At 49.8% G+C, this 18,283-nt stretch overlaps 10 protein-coding genes across 10 annotated transcripts; 6 read left to right on the top strand and 4 right to left on the bottom strand.

The window, feature by feature from the left end:
* Positions 1-217: 217 nt before the first annotated feature.
* Positions 218-1,731, bottom strand: rrp3 (RNA-dependent ATPase RRP3; the record flags this gene model as incomplete). The annotated part of the gene is made up of 2 exons (XM_001265044.1): positions 218-1,299; positions 1,395-1,731. The coding sequence occupies 2 exons, from the start codon at positions 1,729-1,731 to the stop codon at positions 218-220; spliced, it is 1,419 nt and encodes a 472-aa protein (XP_001265045.1).
* A 256-nt stretch (positions 1,732-1,987) lies between these two features.
* Positions 1,988-3,390, top strand: NFIA_018480 (Brix domain-containing protein; the record flags this gene model as incomplete). The annotated part of the gene is made up of 2 exons (XM_001265043.1): positions 1,988-2,182; positions 2,248-3,390. The coding sequence occupies 2 exons, from the start codon at positions 1,988-1,990 to the stop codon at positions 3,388-3,390; spliced, it is 1,338 nt and encodes a 445-aa protein (XP_001265044.1).
* A 588-nt stretch (positions 3,391-3,978) lies between these two features.
* NFIA_018470 (riboflavin synthase) lies at positions 3,979-4,906 on the bottom strand (the record flags this gene model as incomplete). Its single annotated transcript, XM_001265042.1, has 3 exons — positions 3,979-4,526; positions 4,685-4,807; positions 4,876-4,906. 3 exons carry the CDS (start codon positions 4,904-4,906, stop codon positions 3,979-3,981), a joined length of 702 nt encoding a protein of 233 aa, XP_001265043.1.
* A 284-nt stretch (positions 4,907-5,190) lies between these two features.
* NFIA_018460 (CaiB/BaiF CoA transferase family protein) lies at positions 5,191-6,852 on the top strand (the record flags this gene model as incomplete). Its single annotated transcript, XM_001265041.1, has 6 exons — positions 5,191-5,370; positions 5,438-5,469; positions 5,539-5,662; positions 5,714-6,218; positions 6,281-6,574; positions 6,641-6,852. The coding sequence occupies 6 exons, from the start codon at positions 5,191-5,193 to the stop codon at positions 6,850-6,852; spliced, it is 1,347 nt and encodes a 448-aa protein (XP_001265042.1).
* Positions 6,853-7,300: 448 nt separating this feature from the next.
* NFIA_018450 (putative PHD finger domain protein) lies at positions 7,301-9,088 on the top strand (the record flags this gene model as incomplete). The annotated part of the gene is made up of 1 exon (XM_001265040.1): positions 7,301-9,088. The coding sequence occupies one exon, from the start codon at positions 7,301-7,303 to the stop codon at positions 9,086-9,088; it is 1,788 nt and encodes a 595-aa protein (XP_001265041.1).
* Positions 9,089-9,339: 251 nt separating this feature from the next.
* Positions 9,340-10,767, bottom strand: NFIA_018440 (putative zinc metallopeptidase; the record flags this gene model as incomplete). The annotated part of the gene is made up of 1 exon (XM_001265039.1): positions 9,340-10,767. The coding sequence occupies one exon, from the start codon at positions 10,765-10,767 to the stop codon at positions 9,340-9,342; it is 1,428 nt and encodes a 475-aa protein (XP_001265040.1).
* A 549-nt stretch (positions 10,768-11,316) lies between these two features.
* Positions 11,317-12,545, top strand: NFIA_018430 (SDR family oxidoreductase; the record flags this gene model as incomplete). The annotated part of the gene is made up of 2 exons (XM_001265038.1): positions 11,317-11,808; positions 11,892-12,545. The coding sequence occupies 2 exons, from the start codon at positions 11,317-11,319 to the stop codon at positions 12,543-12,545; spliced, it is 1,146 nt and encodes a 381-aa protein (XP_001265039.1).
* Positions 12,546-12,726: 181 nt separating this feature from the next.
* NFIA_018420 (rRNA-processing protein SOF1) lies at positions 12,727-14,158 on the bottom strand (the record flags this gene model as incomplete). The annotated part of the gene is made up of 2 exons (XM_001265037.1): positions 12,727-13,087; positions 13,146-14,158. 2 exons carry the CDS (start codon positions 14,156-14,158, stop codon positions 12,727-12,729), a joined length of 1,374 nt encoding a protein of 457 aa, XP_001265038.1.
* Positions 14,159-14,547: 389 nt separating this feature from the next.
* On the top strand, positions 14,548-15,887 carry NFIA_018410 (proteasome regulatory particle lid subunit RPN6; the record flags this gene model as incomplete). The annotated part of the gene is made up of 2 exons (XM_001265036.1): positions 14,548-14,815; positions 14,881-15,887. The coding sequence occupies 2 exons, from the start codon at positions 14,548-14,550 to the stop codon at positions 15,885-15,887; spliced, it is 1,275 nt and encodes a 424-aa protein (XP_001265037.1).
* A 418-nt stretch (positions 15,888-16,305) lies between these two features.
* NFIA_018400 (SWIB/MDM2 domain-containing protein) lies at positions 16,306-17,972 on the top strand (the record flags this gene model as incomplete). The annotated part of the gene is made up of 3 exons (XM_001265035.1): positions 16,306-16,393; positions 16,472-17,391; positions 17,448-17,972. 3 exons carry the CDS (start codon positions 16,306-16,308, stop codon positions 17,970-17,972), a joined length of 1,533 nt encoding a protein of 510 aa, XP_001265036.1.
* Positions 17,973-18,283: the final 311 nt, after the last annotated feature.

Raw genomic sequence — 18,283 nt, 5'->3', positions numbered from 1 at the left:
GAATATCAGGGACTGTCCTGAATGATTTATGACATGTTCTGAGTTATACCAGAAGCAGAATATACATCAGCTGCTGTACTTTACGTTGCATCTTCTTATCTCCACTCGAGAAATCATTTGATAATGTAAGGAAATCATTGAAAAACTCTGGTCATCTCGTCTGGGTATTGGCATCATAATAGCACTTAGGAACATTTTTTAATTCCATACTCCCAGTTCATCCTTCTTCTTGGTCCATCTCATCTCGAGAGCGTTTTCCTTTGCCGAATTTCTTGGCCTTAGTGCCTCTCTTTTCGTCAAAGTTCTTCATCTCCACAATAGCCTGCCGTTGAGCCTCTCCGACACGCTCAGCCAAGACCATTACTTCGTCCTTCTCTAACTCATACTCCTTGAGCTTCTTCCCAAGTGCGCCCTCTATACGTAGCCAGATTTCAACGTCATACTGCGTCACAAAGCTAATAGCAACACCACTCTTTCCCGCACGGGCCGTACGGCCTACACGATGAACATAGGTTTTTGAGTCGGTGGGCAGATCAAAATTCAGCACGACGTCGACAGACGGAATATCAAGACCACGGGCAGCGACGTCCGTCGCGACGAGAATATCGCGGCTGCGGGAACGGAACTTCCCCAGAGCGCCTAATCGAGCAGACTGGGAGAGCTGACCATGTAGCGGAATGGCGCCGAAACCGAGCGACCGAAGAAGAAAACTAATTCTTTGTGTCTCGTGGACAGTGCGAGTGAAGATAATTGCGGACTGGCCGACGAATTCGTTGAGGAGGTATACAAGGTAGATATCTTTGTGTTTGTGAGGAAGGAAGAGATATGACTGCAGCAGTGTCGAGACGGTCTGGTACTTGTTTGACGAGACAGATACACGCAGTGGGTTTGAGAGCGACGCTCTCTGCAGCGACTCGACCTTGGAACTCATGGTTGCAGAGAAAAGGAATGTGCGCCGCTCTCTGGGGAGTACTTTGAGGATTTTGTCGAGAAGGGGGCCGAAGTCCATGTCAAGTAGTCTATCGGCCTCATCCATGACGAGGTATTTAAGAGTTCGTAGCGAGAAGCCTTTGGTGTTTTCCAGGTGGTCTAGCAACCGACCAGGCGTAGCGACGATGATATGAGGTTTCTTTCCAAGCGCGATCGACTGCGAGACCATGTCCATACCTCCGACAATCACAGCACATCGGACATTGATCGTAGAACCAAGACTTTCAAATGATTTTGAGATCTGAAACGCCAATTCTCGGGTAGGAGCGAGGATGAGGCCGAAGAAGGATTGTGGTTTTTCCATTAGAGCTGTGAGTGGCTTGTCAGATACCGAACGACTGGAAAGTAGACATCGATAGAAGACTAAGACGCTCAAAGGATAGTGAGGCCTGATGGAACCATACCTTGCAATATAGGAAGAGCAAAAGCCGCTGTCTTTCCACTTCCAGTTTCCGCTAAACCGATCAAGTCACGACCTTGGAGTGCTAAAGGGATCGATTCGGCTTGGATTGGCGTAGGAGCCTTGTAACCCATCGTTTCACATGCTTCGCATAGTTGATCGATGATGCCTAGATCTTTGAAGCTCTTGGGCGCTGGCCTTGTCTCTGTGGCCGCCGCTTCATCTTGCGTCTCAGCAGTATCATCTTGTTGAGCAACGGACTCGTGAGAACTTGTTGATTCAGCGTCACTCCCATGTTCCGGGGCCTCATGGGCGATCTTGCGCTTCTTGACGTCTGGCATTATGATCGGATAAATTCTCACAGCGCTTGATCGATAGATTTCTTTGGATTTCTTATCTGCTCTTCTATGTATCAGTAAAGAAAAATGATTTTTGGGCGCCGCAAAATTGTTGATCCGAGCTCCTCCGCGGCTTTGCTCCGACAAATCTACTTTTTTCTGGACCTAAGAGAAAAGTCACGCTCTTGTCCAGACAGCAGAGGAAGCTATTGGGACTCGTTTTTATTCCCAATAATCTCATATCTGGTCTTCTATTACAATGGCCAAGGCACGTACGAAGAAGCGCACTCATGTGCGGGCTCAAAATGCGTCTGCCGCCGCCAAAAGCAGCATGAGCAAAACTCCGAAGTCTATGGTTATCAGAGTCGGCGCTTCGCAGGTCGGTTCCAGTGTCAGCCAACTGGTCAAGGATGTCCGTTTGATGATGGAGCCAGATACAGCGGTGCGATTGAAGGTAAGCGTTTCCTCGAGCAGACTGGCGGGTTTCTGAAGTCAGTAACTGATGATCGGTCACTTCAGGAACGGAAATCCAATCGACTCAGAGACTACACGACAATGACGGGCCCTTTGGGTGTCACTCATCTTATGCTTTTCTCAAAATCAGCTACAGGAAATACTAATATGCGATTGGCGCTTACTCCTCGCGGTCCGACCCTTCATTTCAAAGTCGAAAGCTATTCCCTGTGCAGAGACGTTGAGAAGGCATTGAAGCGCCCAAGAGGTGGTGGCCAGGATCACAAAACACCTCCTTTGCTAGTGATGAACAATTTTAACTCACCGAATGCTTCTGAGGATTCGAAAGTACCGAAACGTCTAGAGAGCCTTACGACCACTATCTTTCAGTCACTTTTCCCACCCATCAATCCTCAGGCTACACCGCTCTCCTCCATTCGCCGTGTGATGCTTCTGAATCGCGAACTTACCGCCGGATCAGAGGAAGAGGAAGATTCCTATGTTTTGAATCTAAGACATTATGCCATCAGCACCAAAAAGACAGGCATCTCGAAGCGTATCCGACGCTTGGACCCCAAGGAAATTCGCAGTCGGGAGAAGAGAAAGTCTGCCGTCCCAAACCTGGGGAAGTTGGAAGATGCCGCCGACTATCTTCTGGACCCATCAGCCGCCGGCTATACCTCGGCAAGCGAGACAGAAATGGACACCGATGCTGAGGTCGAGATTGCAGAGAGCACCACAAAAAAGGTCTTGACAAAGAGAGAACTGCAGCGCATGAAGTCCGGCGAGAAAGCAAAGGCCCAGAAAGCCAATGCCCCAGAGGTGGAAAAACGCGCGGTCAAGCTCGTCGAACTGGGTCCACGCCTGAAACTTCGGCTAATCAAGGTCGAAGAAGGTATCTGTGAGGGCAGAGTAATGTGGCACGACTACATCAAAAAATCAGAAGCAGAGGTCAAATCATTGGATAAGAATTGGGCCAAGAAGAAGAAGGAGAAGGAAGAGAGAAAGAAGCAGCAAAGAGAGAACATTGAGAAGAAGAAACAGGAGAAGGCCAAAGCTCGAGCTGAAGGAAAAGGTGGTGAAGATGACGAGGACGAAGAAGATGTGGATATGGATGACGAGGATGATTGGCTCAGTGATGACCTGGAAGACGACGAAGAGGGACAAGCGCAGGATAACGACGACGAAGATGAGTCCATGGAAGAATGAGGCGGGGAGAGTGATTTCCGACTTTTCAAACTATGGTAGCTACGGAAGAGGCCGTTTTTCTCTCAAAAAAGTCTGGAGTAAATGGTGTTTTATGAGGTTGATATGAGTTGTGTCTTTGGTAGGACGAATTTATACCCTATGTCGAGTGTCCTCAACAAGAATGTATAGGATTTCAAATGCAGTGATCACCCTTCTGCTCATGCCGCCGGAGAAATCTCACTGTGCCGCGCATAAGAAGATGATTAAACTAGCATTTATGTGGTGCATGAAATGTCGTTGGATATCTCAATCAATAGAACCTTTCGTTCCTTCAGCCCTTTAGATAGACTACGAGCTTGACATACTTAAACCTACCTATCTTATGCAAAAAGTGCGTGAAGTTTGTATGACATGCACCATGGTTGACTCCGTTGACTTCCCATGCTGATCATCTTCTAGCTCTGGCCTTGGTAGAGTCCTGTCATGGTGTGATCGACTTCACAGTCGCAGGTCGATACATGGAAGACATTATGAATTCGGTCATACTGGTTAGGACTGAGGTGGAATACCATTATTCAAGATGGTCAGGCGGCATTGGTTTGTTGTTTATCACCGCTTTAGCTTCTCGTCTACAATGCGAGACACCATCTTCTCCAAGATGCTCATGTCTCCTCCAGCGGTTCCAGCAAAGTAACCCTGGACACTCTTTTCAACGTATTTGCCCACAATGTCAATCTCTACGTTGACGTAATCCCCGGGCTTCTTAGCTGCCGTCACAATCTTCTCTTGTGTGTAGGCAATAAGCATGATTTCAAAGTACCCGTCTGGCCCATCCACAACCTTGGTCACCGTCAAGCTGGCTCCATCCAGTGTGACATAGCCCTTCTCCACGATATACCTCATTACACTCTGATCGCGAGGCTGTAGTCGGAATACCAAGGAGTTCTGATCCGGAGTGACGGAGAGAATTTTTGCGACAGTGTCGACATGACCCTGTACGAAGTGACCGCCCATGCGCGTCTCTGCCAGAACGGCCCGCTCAAGATTTACCCGGGAGCCCTTTTCCAATGATCCCAGGTTTGTCCGCCGAAGCGTCTCGGGGGCGACGCCGACCTTGAACCAGGTCTTATCGAATGCGGTTACTGTCAGGCAGGTTCCTTTTGATAGATTAGTTTATTAGGTCTCCATTGTCGAGGGAAGCTTAAGCTCTTTGATGCGCTTGCTTATGAGACGAATGACAGAAAGACAACGAATATCTCAACAGCTCTGCTATCGCTTGCTGTTGTTAAGCATCAAGGGCAAGTGAAGTGCATACCATTTACACTAATACTGTCGCCAAGGTGGGCATCTTTGAGAATCTCCTCGCAATCGGAAATGGTCAGTGATGTTCCCCCGCCCCCACTTGACGATGTGTCGAGGGGCTCCAGAGACGTAACCGCTAGAAGTTGCAACAGACCCAATTAGTCTTGTGTCTGATACAATATTTCGAATATGGACATGACTCACTCCCAATGTACTCGACAAGGCCCGTGAACATATTATTAAGTAGAGGGAATGCTCGAGATCCGATTACCGTGATAAGATGGGTCTGGTAGGTGAGGGCAGGAGATGCCGAAACAGCTTACTAGCTGACCTCGGCTTGGTCTGCCGTCGGCCATCGGCGAAATCCCCGGATCAACATAAAGAGCGGGCTTCGGCCTTCAAGTGACAAGGTCACATCTGCATCGCCTGCCTTACGGAGGGCTCTAAGTAATTGTGATACTTTGCAATTGATATGCCATTGAGTACTATTATACATGCACATTGGCTAAGCCTTGAAAGATGAATGCCGCATGCATGTTGCAACGGGCTGTGGCTCGTCGGCCATCGCTTTACTCGTCGAGAACTATTATTCTCAAGTGCACACCCCAAGGGCGACGATTCTCAGCAATCCCTACAAGCGATGACACTCTTCCTCTTAAAGGCATCCGAGTGCTTGACATGACGAGAGTATTGGCTGGAGTGGGTTCCCTACATATTCCCTCCGGTCGACACTAGAGTCCATACTGATTCTTACCGCGCACCGAAGCCATACTGTACACAAATTCTCGGAGATCTGGGGTATGTTGAATGCTAACACATTAATGGTATCTGGCAACCAACTGCTAACGTCGGTCTTCTTCGAGCCAGAGCAGATATTATCAAAGTGGAGCATCCCGTGCGCGGTGACGATACTCGTGCTTGGGGTCCACCATACGCAAAGTATATCGATGGGTCTCATGATGGCCCTGGGGAGAGCGCCTATTTTCTGGCTGTATGTGACATCTCGGAACAATAATGAGCGTCCAACTTACATGTGCGCCAGGTGAACCGCAACAAAAGATCCATCGGCCTTTCCTTTGCTCATAAGTCCGGAGTCGAGATTTTACACAAGCTGGCCAAGGAGTGCGACGTCCTAGTCGAGAACTACCTTCCGGGCACCCTGAAGAAATACGGTCTCGATTACGAAACGCTACGATCTATCAATCCCAGATTGGTATATGCAAGTATCACAGGGTACGGCCAAACAGGTCCATACAGCAACCGAGCTGGGTACGATGTCATGGTCGAAGCAGAGATGGGACTCATGCACATCACTGGAAGCAGAGACGGCGATCCTGTCAAGGTCGGCGTAGCTGTTACGGATTTGACAACGGGGTTGTATACCTCCAATGCCATCATGGCTGCCTTGCTGGCGCGCATGAGGACCGGACAAGGACAACATATCGACGCCTGTTTGAGTGATTGTCAAGTTGCGACTTTGGCAAATATCGCGAGCTCAGCTCTGATCAGTGGTGAGAAGGACTCCGGTAGATGGGGAACTGCACACCGTAAGTTCATGGACATGGTGTTACCGGCACTCGGTGAGCTCTCAATCGCTGACAGGATCAAGCATCAATTGTACCCTACCGAAGCTATCAGACACTTGATGGAGATATTCTTTTTGGGGGCGGAAATGACAGGCTATTTGGCGTCTTATGCGATCGACTAGGGTTCCCCGAATGGAAGACGGATCCTCGCTTTATCACCAACCGTGACCGAGTAAAGCATCGGGAAGAGCTTGATGGCCTGATTGAGAAGAGAGTTAAGCAGAAAACCACGCAGGAATGGCTCGAGATCCTGGAAGGCAGTGGGATGCCATATGCCGCGATCAACGACATCCAAGGGACGCTCAATCATTCTCATGGTAAGTCGTCCGCCAACGTCTAACGACCAGGTGAAGCCATTCACTGACATGGAATCGTCCGCGTAGTGCAAGCGCGAGGAATGGTTACAGAAGTTGATCATCCAGCTTGTGGTCCCGTCAAATTAGTTAACACACCGATCAAGTATTCGCATGCAACCCCTGGAGTCCGAAGACCGCCCCCGACTCTTGGCCAACACACCGACGAAATCCTCGAAGAACTCCTCAATTATGATAAAGCCAATATCGAGCTCCTCAAAAAAGAGGGCATTGTGTCGTAACATATTTCATCTCAAACATAGAGGTGATTGGAATCTGGCAGACCCAATATTGGTTTGACGCTGTGGGGATCGGAGATCGTATGGTATCACATCCCTGAGGGAGCGAATCCCTTTGTGACTGCGGACGAAGCACGACGGCGGCCGTAAGAATCCATCAACGTACTTAGCTTTTAGACATATTCGATAGGAAAGATGGAATGAATGTATAACAGCACGTCTTCAATAGATTGTCGTCAAGGTTGATGGCCTAAGAACAAAGTTGCGTGTTGGGATTCCTCAACTGCGCGGGGAGGAATCCATACAATCACGTGAGACTATATAAATCTCTGGATCCGTTCAACCTGCCATATCCTTTGCTACTCGGTGACAGCAATTAATCAAAGTTGAAGAGATTGACAAGCACATTTATACCCCGTGCAACATTGCTTATTCAGTCCAGATTTGGGGAATGTCACGGCAAAATGGGGCTACTTCTTCCCTGGCATCTACTTTAGAGACCACCCACGGAACACCGAGCACCACCTCGAGCCCCCATCCATCAGTTTCGACAGTTGAAGGAAACACAGCAAATAGCACTCCTCCTTCTTCGATCGATTTATCATCGAAAACGAGCTGTTCATCAGGTACGGTTCGGGGGAAAGTGCAAATACCGAAACTCTCGGCGGCCACTACAGAGCTCCTTGCACGGATCGCTGGTAACATAAGAGGAGACCAGCAGAACAATGATAGCTTCACTACCCGTTGGGGCACTTCGACCTTTGATCCAAGCTTGAACAGTTTGAATTTTCAAAGGTCCAACACGATGAAGGCCTCTTCCACAATCATAGAGCTGCCCACGGCGCCGTTCGCATATACGAACAATACATTAGCACCTACAGCAGTTTCCAACCAAGCCCCTATAACGTCTGAGGACAGCTCCTCGAGGCCAAAGAAGCCCGTTGCTATTGCTCCCAAGCCAAGTGTAGCAGTATCAGCTGGCCCATCGGCGACATTGGCGCCGTCTCAAATACAACAACCATTGCCATCACAACCTACAGGTCTTATCCCTAAGGCTCCTCTGGTCTCATTAGCCCCGAAGGCTGCAAAAGTCCCAGGCGGCAACCCACAAAAAGCAACCCCCGGACAACGCTCACGCAAAAATGCTTCAAATGGGTCCAGAAAATCGAGAAAACGAAGACGCGGTGGTGATAGTGACGGCGAAGACATCATAAGGGCTGGTGACTCCAGTTCGGATGAATCCGACGTCGCCCCTACCGCCACTCAAACAAAGTCCGGCAGACAAGTGAACCGACCGTCATTATATGTACCTCCAGCTTCATCTCCAGCCGTTACCAAGGCGAACGGCACTTCCTCTTATGGCTCAGAGACTACAGGTGCGCGAAGACACAAACGCGTTTTTCGCAAGACGAAGGAGGCGTATGTCAACTGTATGCATTGCCAAAGAGGTCATAGCCCGCAGAGTAATGCTATTGTATTCTGCGACGGGTGTAATCGAGCATGGCATCAACTCTGTCATGACCCTCCGATTGACTATGATGTTGTGAACGTGGTGGAGAAGGAATGGCACTGCCGGGAATGCAAGCCTGTGCAAATTTCCATCGTCCAGCCAACAGTTGTCAGGAGCAATCCTGATTTACATCAAGCATTGCGTCATCCACCACAACACCATGTGCCTTCTCCCAAGACCGAAGTAGGAGGCGAGCGCTTTTCAGCGGAGGAGCGGCGGGGTTATCTGTCGAGCCTCTCCCACGCAAGTCTCGTCGAGCTTCTTGTCACTATATCGGACCGGAATCCCTCCTTGCCGATGTTCCCAAGCAACTTAAAGGAACTGCAGTCGTCGAAATTCTTATTCACCTCAAATACATCAGCTGGCCCAGTCTCGGCAGCACCTTCCAGCCAGACACTTACAACAACCGAAACACCGGTCTCTCACTCGGAGAAAGACACGACTTCTGAGAAGCCGAGTACTGAGAATACTGAGGAACCATTGCCATCAGCTTCTTCTTCACGGAAGAGACACCGGTACGAGTCAGATGAAGAGTCAGAATACGAGGAGTTTCAAGAGCATCGACTGTACCCACGTGCTGGAAACGGGTTTCGTCTCTCGCTCAACGCCGACGATATTGACATCATGCGTGAAGACCCAGATTGTCCCACTTTCAGCTATGCATTGCATGGACCAGCCAAAGCTCGCGCCGAGGCCAATGAAACTACACCTGTATGGGGGGCTGCGTGAGAGTACTGACTGACTCGGTTCATTCCGAGACCTTGCTCTTCTATATTACTTATTTTGACTTATGTCTCATCAGGATCTTGCCGCATGATGTGACTTTTGAAACGCTAGCGGACATGGAGTTGTGCAGGCTATCTTTAGACATAATGTACTGGATTGGAAACATTCATGAGGGGCGTTATTCAGCCACTATCTGTATTTACAGTCGTCAGGCAAACAATGGCTCGAGCGTCTTACTCGCTTTCTTCAATACGTCAAGCGTCGCTATTCTTAAACGCATAGCGTGCTGTTCCCGGATACATAGGATGCGGTGGCAGTTTCAGACGGCCATTGGAGATGATATGCCTGCTCACCCTTGCCGGCGGATCCCACACAACATCTGCTACACTTTTTCTTGGCCTTAATACGTTGCATCCTGTGTCATCGACATTGTGGAGCAAGACTAGATCAAGTTGATCTCCTTCCTTGAGCATCAAACCGGATCCGCCTCGGCTGCCCAGTAATCCGATTGCAGCACGCGCACGCGTGGATACACATTCGTACAACAATTCTGCATCTTTTTGCGTTCCGGCCTGGTAGATTCCTACACCTAGACAAGCAAGGGACAGGGGGTCTGCAGAGCCCCAGGGTGTGAACGCGTTTCCGACATTATTGACTCCGATAATAGCACCCAGACCATGCTCGCGTATCATCTTAAGGACATGCAGGGTGCCTCTTGGCCGATTGTGAGGAGCGTTGGCTGCGGGATACGGCGAGGCCATGTACATGTCGCTGGTTGGTAGACCGACGAAACTCACGGGAAGGTCATTGTTACGAATTTCTTTGGCCAAATCCGACCATTCTTCATTAGTGAAGGAAGTCAGGCGGGTGCAATGCCCCAACATGACCCGTCTGATACTTGACTGGCTCGTCCAGTTATTGCGCTGAAGTGCTTGCAGGACATACCACACTAGAGCTTCCTCGCTGCTATCTAGGCTGTAGTCTAGATGGAAGTCGACATGCTTGTCCAGCTTGAGGGCGGTTTCGATCGCCCAGTCAATGTTTCGTCTCGCAGCGTCCGTACTCGATTCAACGTAGGGTGTCGTGCCGATGACATCTATCTGTGGATAGCGCTCGAGGGCCTTCTTGATCAAATCGCGATTTTCATGGCCATACTCGCTGGAAAAGATGGGATCCTGAGCGAAGCAGACAATCTGAACGTCGCAGCATTCTTTCCATTGGTCTTTGAGTTTGAGACCAGCTTCAAGGCACGTCAGTTTGACCGTGTGATCAACCTCCACGAACGCCCTCATTGCTGTGACGCCAGCAGAAACCGACTCTGCAAGAAGCCATTCGCCTCTTTTCATGAGATCGGCCTGGTTGAACTGTTTCTTGGCCTGGGTCGTGAAGGACAGCGCTTCCTGGAAGGAGCCTTCCGCTGGAAGAAGATGTGCGTATTCGCGTGTGCTGTGGACATAGGCCTTATCGAGGTGAATGTGAGGATGGGTCAATGCTGGAAGCGCCAGGGGAGAGCAGTTGTCATCTGGTGATGAGTTGCAGCTGCGGTGGGGGGTGATTGCGATGATTGTGCCTTTTGCTGACTTTCCGGGATATTTGATGGTAATACCCCATTCTGTATCAATGGCACCTGCTAGCCTTACACCTTCGATCTGTGTGATTTGTTTTGTTAGGGAAGGGGGCATAATGCTGGAATTCGAGGGTAGGTATCAGAAAAATATACAAGAAGACCGGCGATGGTCGTATAGAACAATACGACAACGCTCAGTGCTAGAGTATAATATTGAGGCCTATTCTAGAAGAAACCTATTTCAGACTAAGTAGAGAGGAACAAATTCGTATCAGTATACCTGTGGTATCGTTACGAATATGTTATGATTCTGTCTAAGATAGGAGGAAGCCAAGTGATAGCCTATCACCCCACATCTCCGTGTGTCATCATTTTCCCCCAATTCTTTACCATTCATACTGCACTTGTTCGGTTCATTGATATAACAATGAATGCTATCTGTGTATGACGACTCTTGAACCTTTGCATATAGTGGACCGAATCAGCAACCGCATCTGGAACAATTCCGCCATTTCGTGACGGCTGCCTGCTATGACGGAGCACGGCGCTTAAGTTTGACGCTGAATCCGGTCGTGCTACAATTCCCACAAAAAGTAATACTGATGTCGAAGATATAATCAATGATAATGTCAAAAAGGTAACCGACCTAGGTCCACCACACATAATGTCCACCGCATCACCCTCGCCCATCTCGCAGTCACCTGATAAAGGATGGCTTGAACACCTCACTTTCGACCTTTTTCTGACGGTTCTCAATCGCACACTTTTCCACCCATTCATCGCCTGGGTCGGGGTGATCAGCCTCCGAGCCCAGGCCACCCCTTACACCCATATCTCGTTCACGATCGCGACGGGCTATGCGGCCTTCCTCACGATCTTGGCTCTTGCCCGTGCGATGAACCAGAGACTGGCGCATGGGCTTCCCCGACCTGTTGACTTAAGCGAAGAGGTTGTTGTTGTGACTGGTGGTGCGAGTGGCCTTGGCTTACTGGTTGCCCGGATATATGGACTACGTGGAGTTAGTGTGGCCGTCTTGGACATCAAGGCTGAGAGCGATATCGAGGGCTGGGAAGAAGTGACGGGAGTGGACTACTATCAGTGCGATATTACTGATCGAGAAGCGGTGGAGAAGACGGCAAGGAGAATTAAGGAAGAGGTATGCAATTGCTACGCGAGACTACAGCCCTGTAGAAGATATGATGGTATGATCATTTATAGAATGATGCTAATCTTCCTTAGCTGGGTACACCGACTGTGCTGATCAACTGCGCGGCGGCAGGAATTAACGGTCAACCATTCCTGACTCTATCTGCAGAGGCATTCGAGAAAACAATTCGAACCAATCTACTCGCAGTCTTTCACACTTGCCAAGTATTTCTTCCCGGAATGTTAGCCGCTGAGAATGGAGGTACCATCGTCAATATCAGCTCCGTCCTGGGCCACCTGTCCGCCGCCGGCTTGTCAGACTACTCTGCGAGTAAGGCAGGTCTTAGCGCCCTTCATCGGACGTTGGAAGCTGAGTTTCGCGTGTCGAGAAATGACGGGATTGTGAAAATGCTGCTCGTGGAGACAGGGCAGATATCAACGCCTCTGTTCAAATCAATCAAGACGCCAAACAAGTTCTTTGCGCCGGTTCTCGAATCAGTCCATGTCGCTCAGAAAATCATTACCGCAATAGACGAAGGACGGGGTGGCCTAATCAGGTTGCCGGCGTTCGCCGTTTTCATCGACTGGTATGCCGTACTGCCTGCCAGCATACAGCGAATTGCCCGTTACCTGAGCGGTATCGACCGTGCTGCTTTACAAGGGTCATCTGCAGCAGATCGGTCAAAACACGGTGTGTTGTCGAGTCAGATATCGCCAGATGAACTGAAAGTCAAGAAGGGCGATTGATGACCCTATGCCACGAGCAAGACGACGACCACAAGAAGGATGCGTGATATGCCGTGAAACTCGTACAGATTCCTTAAGTTATCGTCAATTGTCATCGAACAAATTGCCTCCAAAGACAAATGTTACGAAGTTGCCACTCTCAGGATTCGGCAATCGAGAGTGGTCCTCAGACCTGCAGAGCTTATTGCTCGTGTGTCAAGATCATCTTCTCACGCTCGCTCCGTCTCGGTGGCAGAGCACCCTTCTTAGCATGCTTGCGAACATTCTCCTCACGTCTCTTAATAGCAGCGAGTTCTTCTCTCTTGATCTCTGCCGCCTTCTTCACGGTTCTTGGCACATGACGCTGGCGCTTGATCCTTCGGATTTCAGGCATATGCGAGTACCTGGTAATTAGTGCCTGGTCATATTCTAACTTCTGTCTCTGGCGGGCACTCTTGATGCCGCTACGGTCGGAGGCGTTCGCACGCCAGAGTCGAATGTTGCCGTCGTCTGACCCGGAAAGAATGTACTTGTTGTCGGGCGTAAATTTGGCGGAGAAGACCCTGTACAAACAAATGAGCAATGGAAGCGAAATAAAACAGATGCTTGCGAAATACATACCGTTGCATTCTCTTGGTATGGTAAATGTCGCGAGAATGCCCATGAGCTCGGCTCCACAAGCGCACCGTTTTATCATAAGAAGCCGTCACGAGTTCCTCGCCAGTCGGGCTGAACTCGACATCCATGACCGCAGCCACGTGATCCTTCAGCACATTCAGAGCACGATCCATTTTCCTCATGTCGAAAATGTAAGCATTATGATCTTCGTTGGCCACCGCAAAGTTGAATGCCTCCATCGGGTTCCAGGAAATGGCGTTCGATGCCAAACGTAGGACAAGTTTGTGAACAGGCAATGAAGTACGAAGATCATACATGATAACGGATCGATCAATGGCTGTTGATCCAATGATGGATGTTTCTGTCTGATTGAAGGCAAGCGAGGTGATAGTATCCACGCTAGTGGGCCAATGAAGGACCTGAGATGGTGTCGAGGACGGCCGCGACAAATCGTAGATAGAAATCTGAGAAGACGACGCAGCGAAGTATGGCAGATTTCGGTGATGCGAGACCCCAGTAAAAGCGCTTTGGCCTAGGTACGTTCCCAATGGTGGTGCTTCAGGTGAGGAGTTGTATGGGTCCCACAGTTTGATGGTCTTGTCGCTTGCGCACGAGAGCAATTTCCGTTCGGGAGTCCAGCACAATCCCTTGACAATATTTTCATGTGCCTGAGTGTTCCACACTTCACCTTGAGTTGTCAAATCCCAAACCTTGACAACACCGTCACCACTGCCACTCGCAAACCGTTGTAACGATCCCGGATCTTTGGCCATTGTATAAACACCATCCACATGACCCTCGCCCATCTGGCCCACAAATGGCGCGGCAAACAGTCTCTCTAGCTTGACAGCATTTAATGCACGGGTGTATTCACGAGCTCGTTCGAATGGATGCTGGGCTGGATCCAGATTTCGGGGCTGTCGAACGACGGCAGAGCCCGGCGCCTGCTGGGACGCCGTGGAGCGAGAAATTGCTTTGATTTTCTGTGTAAATTTGTTAGAGACATATAAAAGCATATTATATTGCGACCATGCTGCTTACCATGATGCTCTTTAACCGTGGACTATTAGATCATGAAAATGAAGAATGTGGTAGTTGATGCGTTTGGCGGGCGGCCATTGAAATTTCCTGATGCTTTTTTTTCTGCTGGTTGTTTTTCGGGTGATTCGTTAAGCCGCGGGCGGTGAGAGCAGCCCAAGCTGCTGGCCAGCTCCAAGTGTGACGATAGCAACTGAACCACCCATCAATAACAGATACCAATACCTCCTCAATCCCGTCCCAATCAGGTTCTCATCGGATTTGTTGCTATTCTAGACTTTTGAAGCTGTCATTATTGCTGAAATATTTCTCTCAGCCGTTTACCACCTATAATCCATCCACTACATCCCTCACAACCGGTTCGATCATGGCGCCTTCGTCGACAACAGCGGCGCGGATAGACGAAGCTCGGGCTCTCGCGAAGAAAGATGCTTCCAAGGCTGAGAGTATTTACAAGGACATCCTCTCGCAAGGTCCAGGCTCGACTGAGAGCTCGTCGAGAGACTATGAAAATGCTCTGATTGGACTGGGGGAGTTGTATCGGGATGAGAAGAAGCCACAGGAAATTGCAGAGCTCATCAAAACCAGTCGTGATACTTTCTCATCATTTGCCAAAGCAAAGACTGCGAAGCTCGGTAAGTCGATGGCTACGGTGATAGCTGGGTTAATACTCCTCAGAGTAGCTGACCTGTCGTCCTAGTCCGCCAACTGCTTGACCTGTTCAGTGAGATCCCGAATACCCTCGACATCCAAGTCGCCGTCATCAAGTCCTGCATCGACTGGGCCATCTCGGAACGACGGTCCTTCCTCCGACAGAACCTCGAAACCCGACTGGTGGCTATATACATGCAGAAGCAATCTTACTATGATGCCCTTACCCTCATTAATTCTCTCCTGCGTGAGCTGAAGCGCATGGATGACAAACTCATGTTGGTTGAGGTGCAGCTGTTAGAGTCAAGGGTGTATCATGCGCTCGGTAACCAAGCCAAGGCACGCGCCGCCTTGACCGCTGCTCGTACATCGGCCGCTTCGGTTTACACACCTCCGCATCTTCAGGCTGGGCTGGACATGCAAAGCGGTATGCTACATGCAGAGGACAAAGACTTCACTACGGCATTTTCCTACTTCATTGAGGCGCTCGAGGGATACAGCTCGCTTGATGAGAGTGACTTGGCAACGGCTGCTCTTCAGTACATGCTGTTGTGTAAAATCATGCTGAACCTGGTTGATGATGTCACCAATTTGCTGGGTTCTAAGCAAGCGCAGAAGTACGCTAGCCCACGACTTGAGGCCATGAAGGCCGTGGCTCGTGCTCATGCCAATCGCTCTCTCGAAGAATACGAGAAGGCTCTTTCAGACTACAGATACGAACTTGGAAGCGATGTTTTCATCCGTAACCATCTCCGGAGACTGTACGACGCCATGCTGGAACAGAATCTCATCAAGGTCATTGAGCCCTTTAGCCGGGTTGAGCTAGACCACATCGCGAAGATGGTTGGCCTGGATACGCAACAGGTGGAGAGGAAGCTTTCTCAGATGATCCTGGATAAGGTAATCGTCGGGGTCTTGGATCAAGGTGCTGGCTGCCTGATCGTCTACGACGAGACGGAGCGTGACCAGGCGTATGATGCAGCTCTGGAAACAATTGAGAAGCTTAGCAATGTGGTGGAGGGACTGTACACTAACCAGGCATCACTGCTGGAGTGATTGTCCTGACCTCTTACTTCTTAATGTGATCTCTGGGAAATGATGGCATTGAAGCATGATTGTGGGATAAATGACTCCTGCTGGAGGTGCTTTCTGTAATTGCATTTGTAGTACTTAGACCTGATTGAATATTGCCAATGGCCATTTTCAGCTTCTTCTCCAATGATTGTAGCTGCATCCGGGTAAGAAGTATTGATATAACTTTGCTGCGCTAGAGGGAAAATTACGTTGCCTCCTTCTCTGGCAGAAATTGACCAAAAAGGGTATAGCGCTATCGCGGCAAAAGGATCGCGACTTTCGCATCGGAGACAGTACCACCAAAGGCATCCATGCTCATCCAGAAATCCTTTCGTTCATTTTCAAACAACTGCGTTCGAAGTGCGCTATCTGCATTTGGTATCTCCCTTTCGCTATACCAATGAATATGCAGCCCAACTATGCCCGTGGCTTTCCGCAGGCCGCCCAACGGTCTCCTGCCACGCCTCGTCGCGGGCCTCCAGCACCAGGTAGGTTTGCCCCATCTCCCTTGATTCCGGCAAACCTTAAAATCAAGATTGTCTCCTAACACGGTTTGATTCAAGTAGGCCCTGCTATGCCTGTACCGATGCCACAGCACGCAGTTCCGCCTCAGTACATCCCTCCTCAGCGCAACATGCCGCATCCTAACGACGCCGTTCAGCGTCGCAGTCGGAAGCCCACCGACAAGAATATCCCAGATGGCATCGAGGACGTGATCATCGGGGAAGGAGTACAGCAATACAAGAGCCTTCGTGACCTAGAGAAGCGATTGGATGCCTCCATTGTGCGTAAGAGGCTGGATATTCAGGATTCGATCAGCAAAACCGTCAAGAAATATCGGACAATGCGCATTTGGATTTCCAATACTGTGGAAAATCAGCCATGGCAGACCGGTGCAGGCCAGAACGGAGCAGCCCCAGGAAGCAATCCTGGCTCCGGTCGCTATAAAGTGAGAATCGAGGGCCGGCTTCTGGATGATGACACCGACCCTACAGCGCCCGATGACAGCGAAGACGAAGGCGAGAACGCTGAAGAGATCGGAGATACTATGGAGCACGATGGACAAGATGCCGAGAAGGCGAAGAAACCTGCTGCTAAACGACCAAAGCAGCGATTTTCGCAGTTCTTCAAGTCGATCACTGTTGATTTTGACAAGTCTCCATCTTCGAACCCGGAGGAGACCAAGACTATTAGCTGGACGAAGCCGCAGCTACCGGCAAATGCTGTCACTCTTCCTCCAACTGCTGATTTTGATTCCCTGCAGTTCTCTCGTGCGTCTCAGGAGAATCTAAACGTCACCATCAGTTTAGTCCGAGACGAGGCCCCTGAACGATACAAGTTAAGCAAGGAGCTGGCCGAGGTGCTGGATGTTGAAGAAGAGACTCGAAGCGGTATCGTTCTAGGTATTTGGGACTACATCCGAGCGATGGGACTTCAAGAGGATGAGGAAAAGCGACTAGTACGATGCGATCATCGCTTACGAGCGGTATGTCCTATGCTTCAACAATGTCGACGAGAAATCATACTAATTGATTGCATTAGATCTTCGGACGAGACCAGATGTTTTTCCCTCAGATCCCCGAAAGCATCGGGCCACACACCAGCCCACTAGACCCGATCAAGCTTCCTTACACCATTCGCGTCGACGAGGATTTCCACAAGGACCCTACGCCAACGGTCTACGACATTCAGGTCGCAGTGGAGGACCCTCTACGTGCCAAAATGCTTGCCTTGACCCAAAACCCGCAATATACAGCGGGATTGCGCCAAATTGCTGCTCTAGATGATCAGCTGGCCCTTATTGTCCAAGCTCTAACCCATTCGAGAGCCAAGCACTCCTTCTACACCGCTCTAAGTAAAGACCCTGCCACCTTCTTGCGGCGCTGGGTCAACTCTCAGCGCAGAGATTTGGAAACCATCCTTGGCGAGGCAACCCGCGGCGGCGGCGAGGATGGCAGTGGGCCGGAATTCAGGAGAGGAGGAGCCGAGAGTGTTTGGGATACGCAGGTGGCCAGGGAGGCTGTGCGATACATGCTTGCCAAACCGGAGGCAGCAGCAGCACGATAGGTTAGGGTTTTATTCGTTCCTATTATCCCTTGACTGTCGAAGGAGGCGCGTTCTTGGTGTTTTGGTCTGGATGGTTTCTTTTCTCGAGTTCTCTCTATTTGTGATTATGCCGATTCATAGAACTAATGGTTCAGACTGTCTCCGGATTGTGTAAGGCTAATAAAGACGATCAGATCAAGCACATCAAGTAACTATCAAGAGCTGAATGACTAAGACGATGCAAAAAGACCTGATCAATGCGGCTAAAGTGATTTGAATATAACAATCTATTAATCTCATACCAAATCGAGATACCTCCCGCTGCGTTAAGC

This window comes from Aspergillus fischeri, genomic scaffold (assembly GCF_000149645.3).
Source record: "Aspergillus fischeri NRRL 181 1099437636249 genomic scaffold, whole genome shotgun sequence".
NCBI lineage: Eukaryota > Fungi > Ascomycota > Eurotiomycetes > Eurotiales > Aspergillaceae > Aspergillus > Aspergillus fischeri.
The sequence above is the reverse complement of the archived record's forward strand: the minus strand, read 5'-3'. Positions and strand labels throughout refer to the sequence as shown.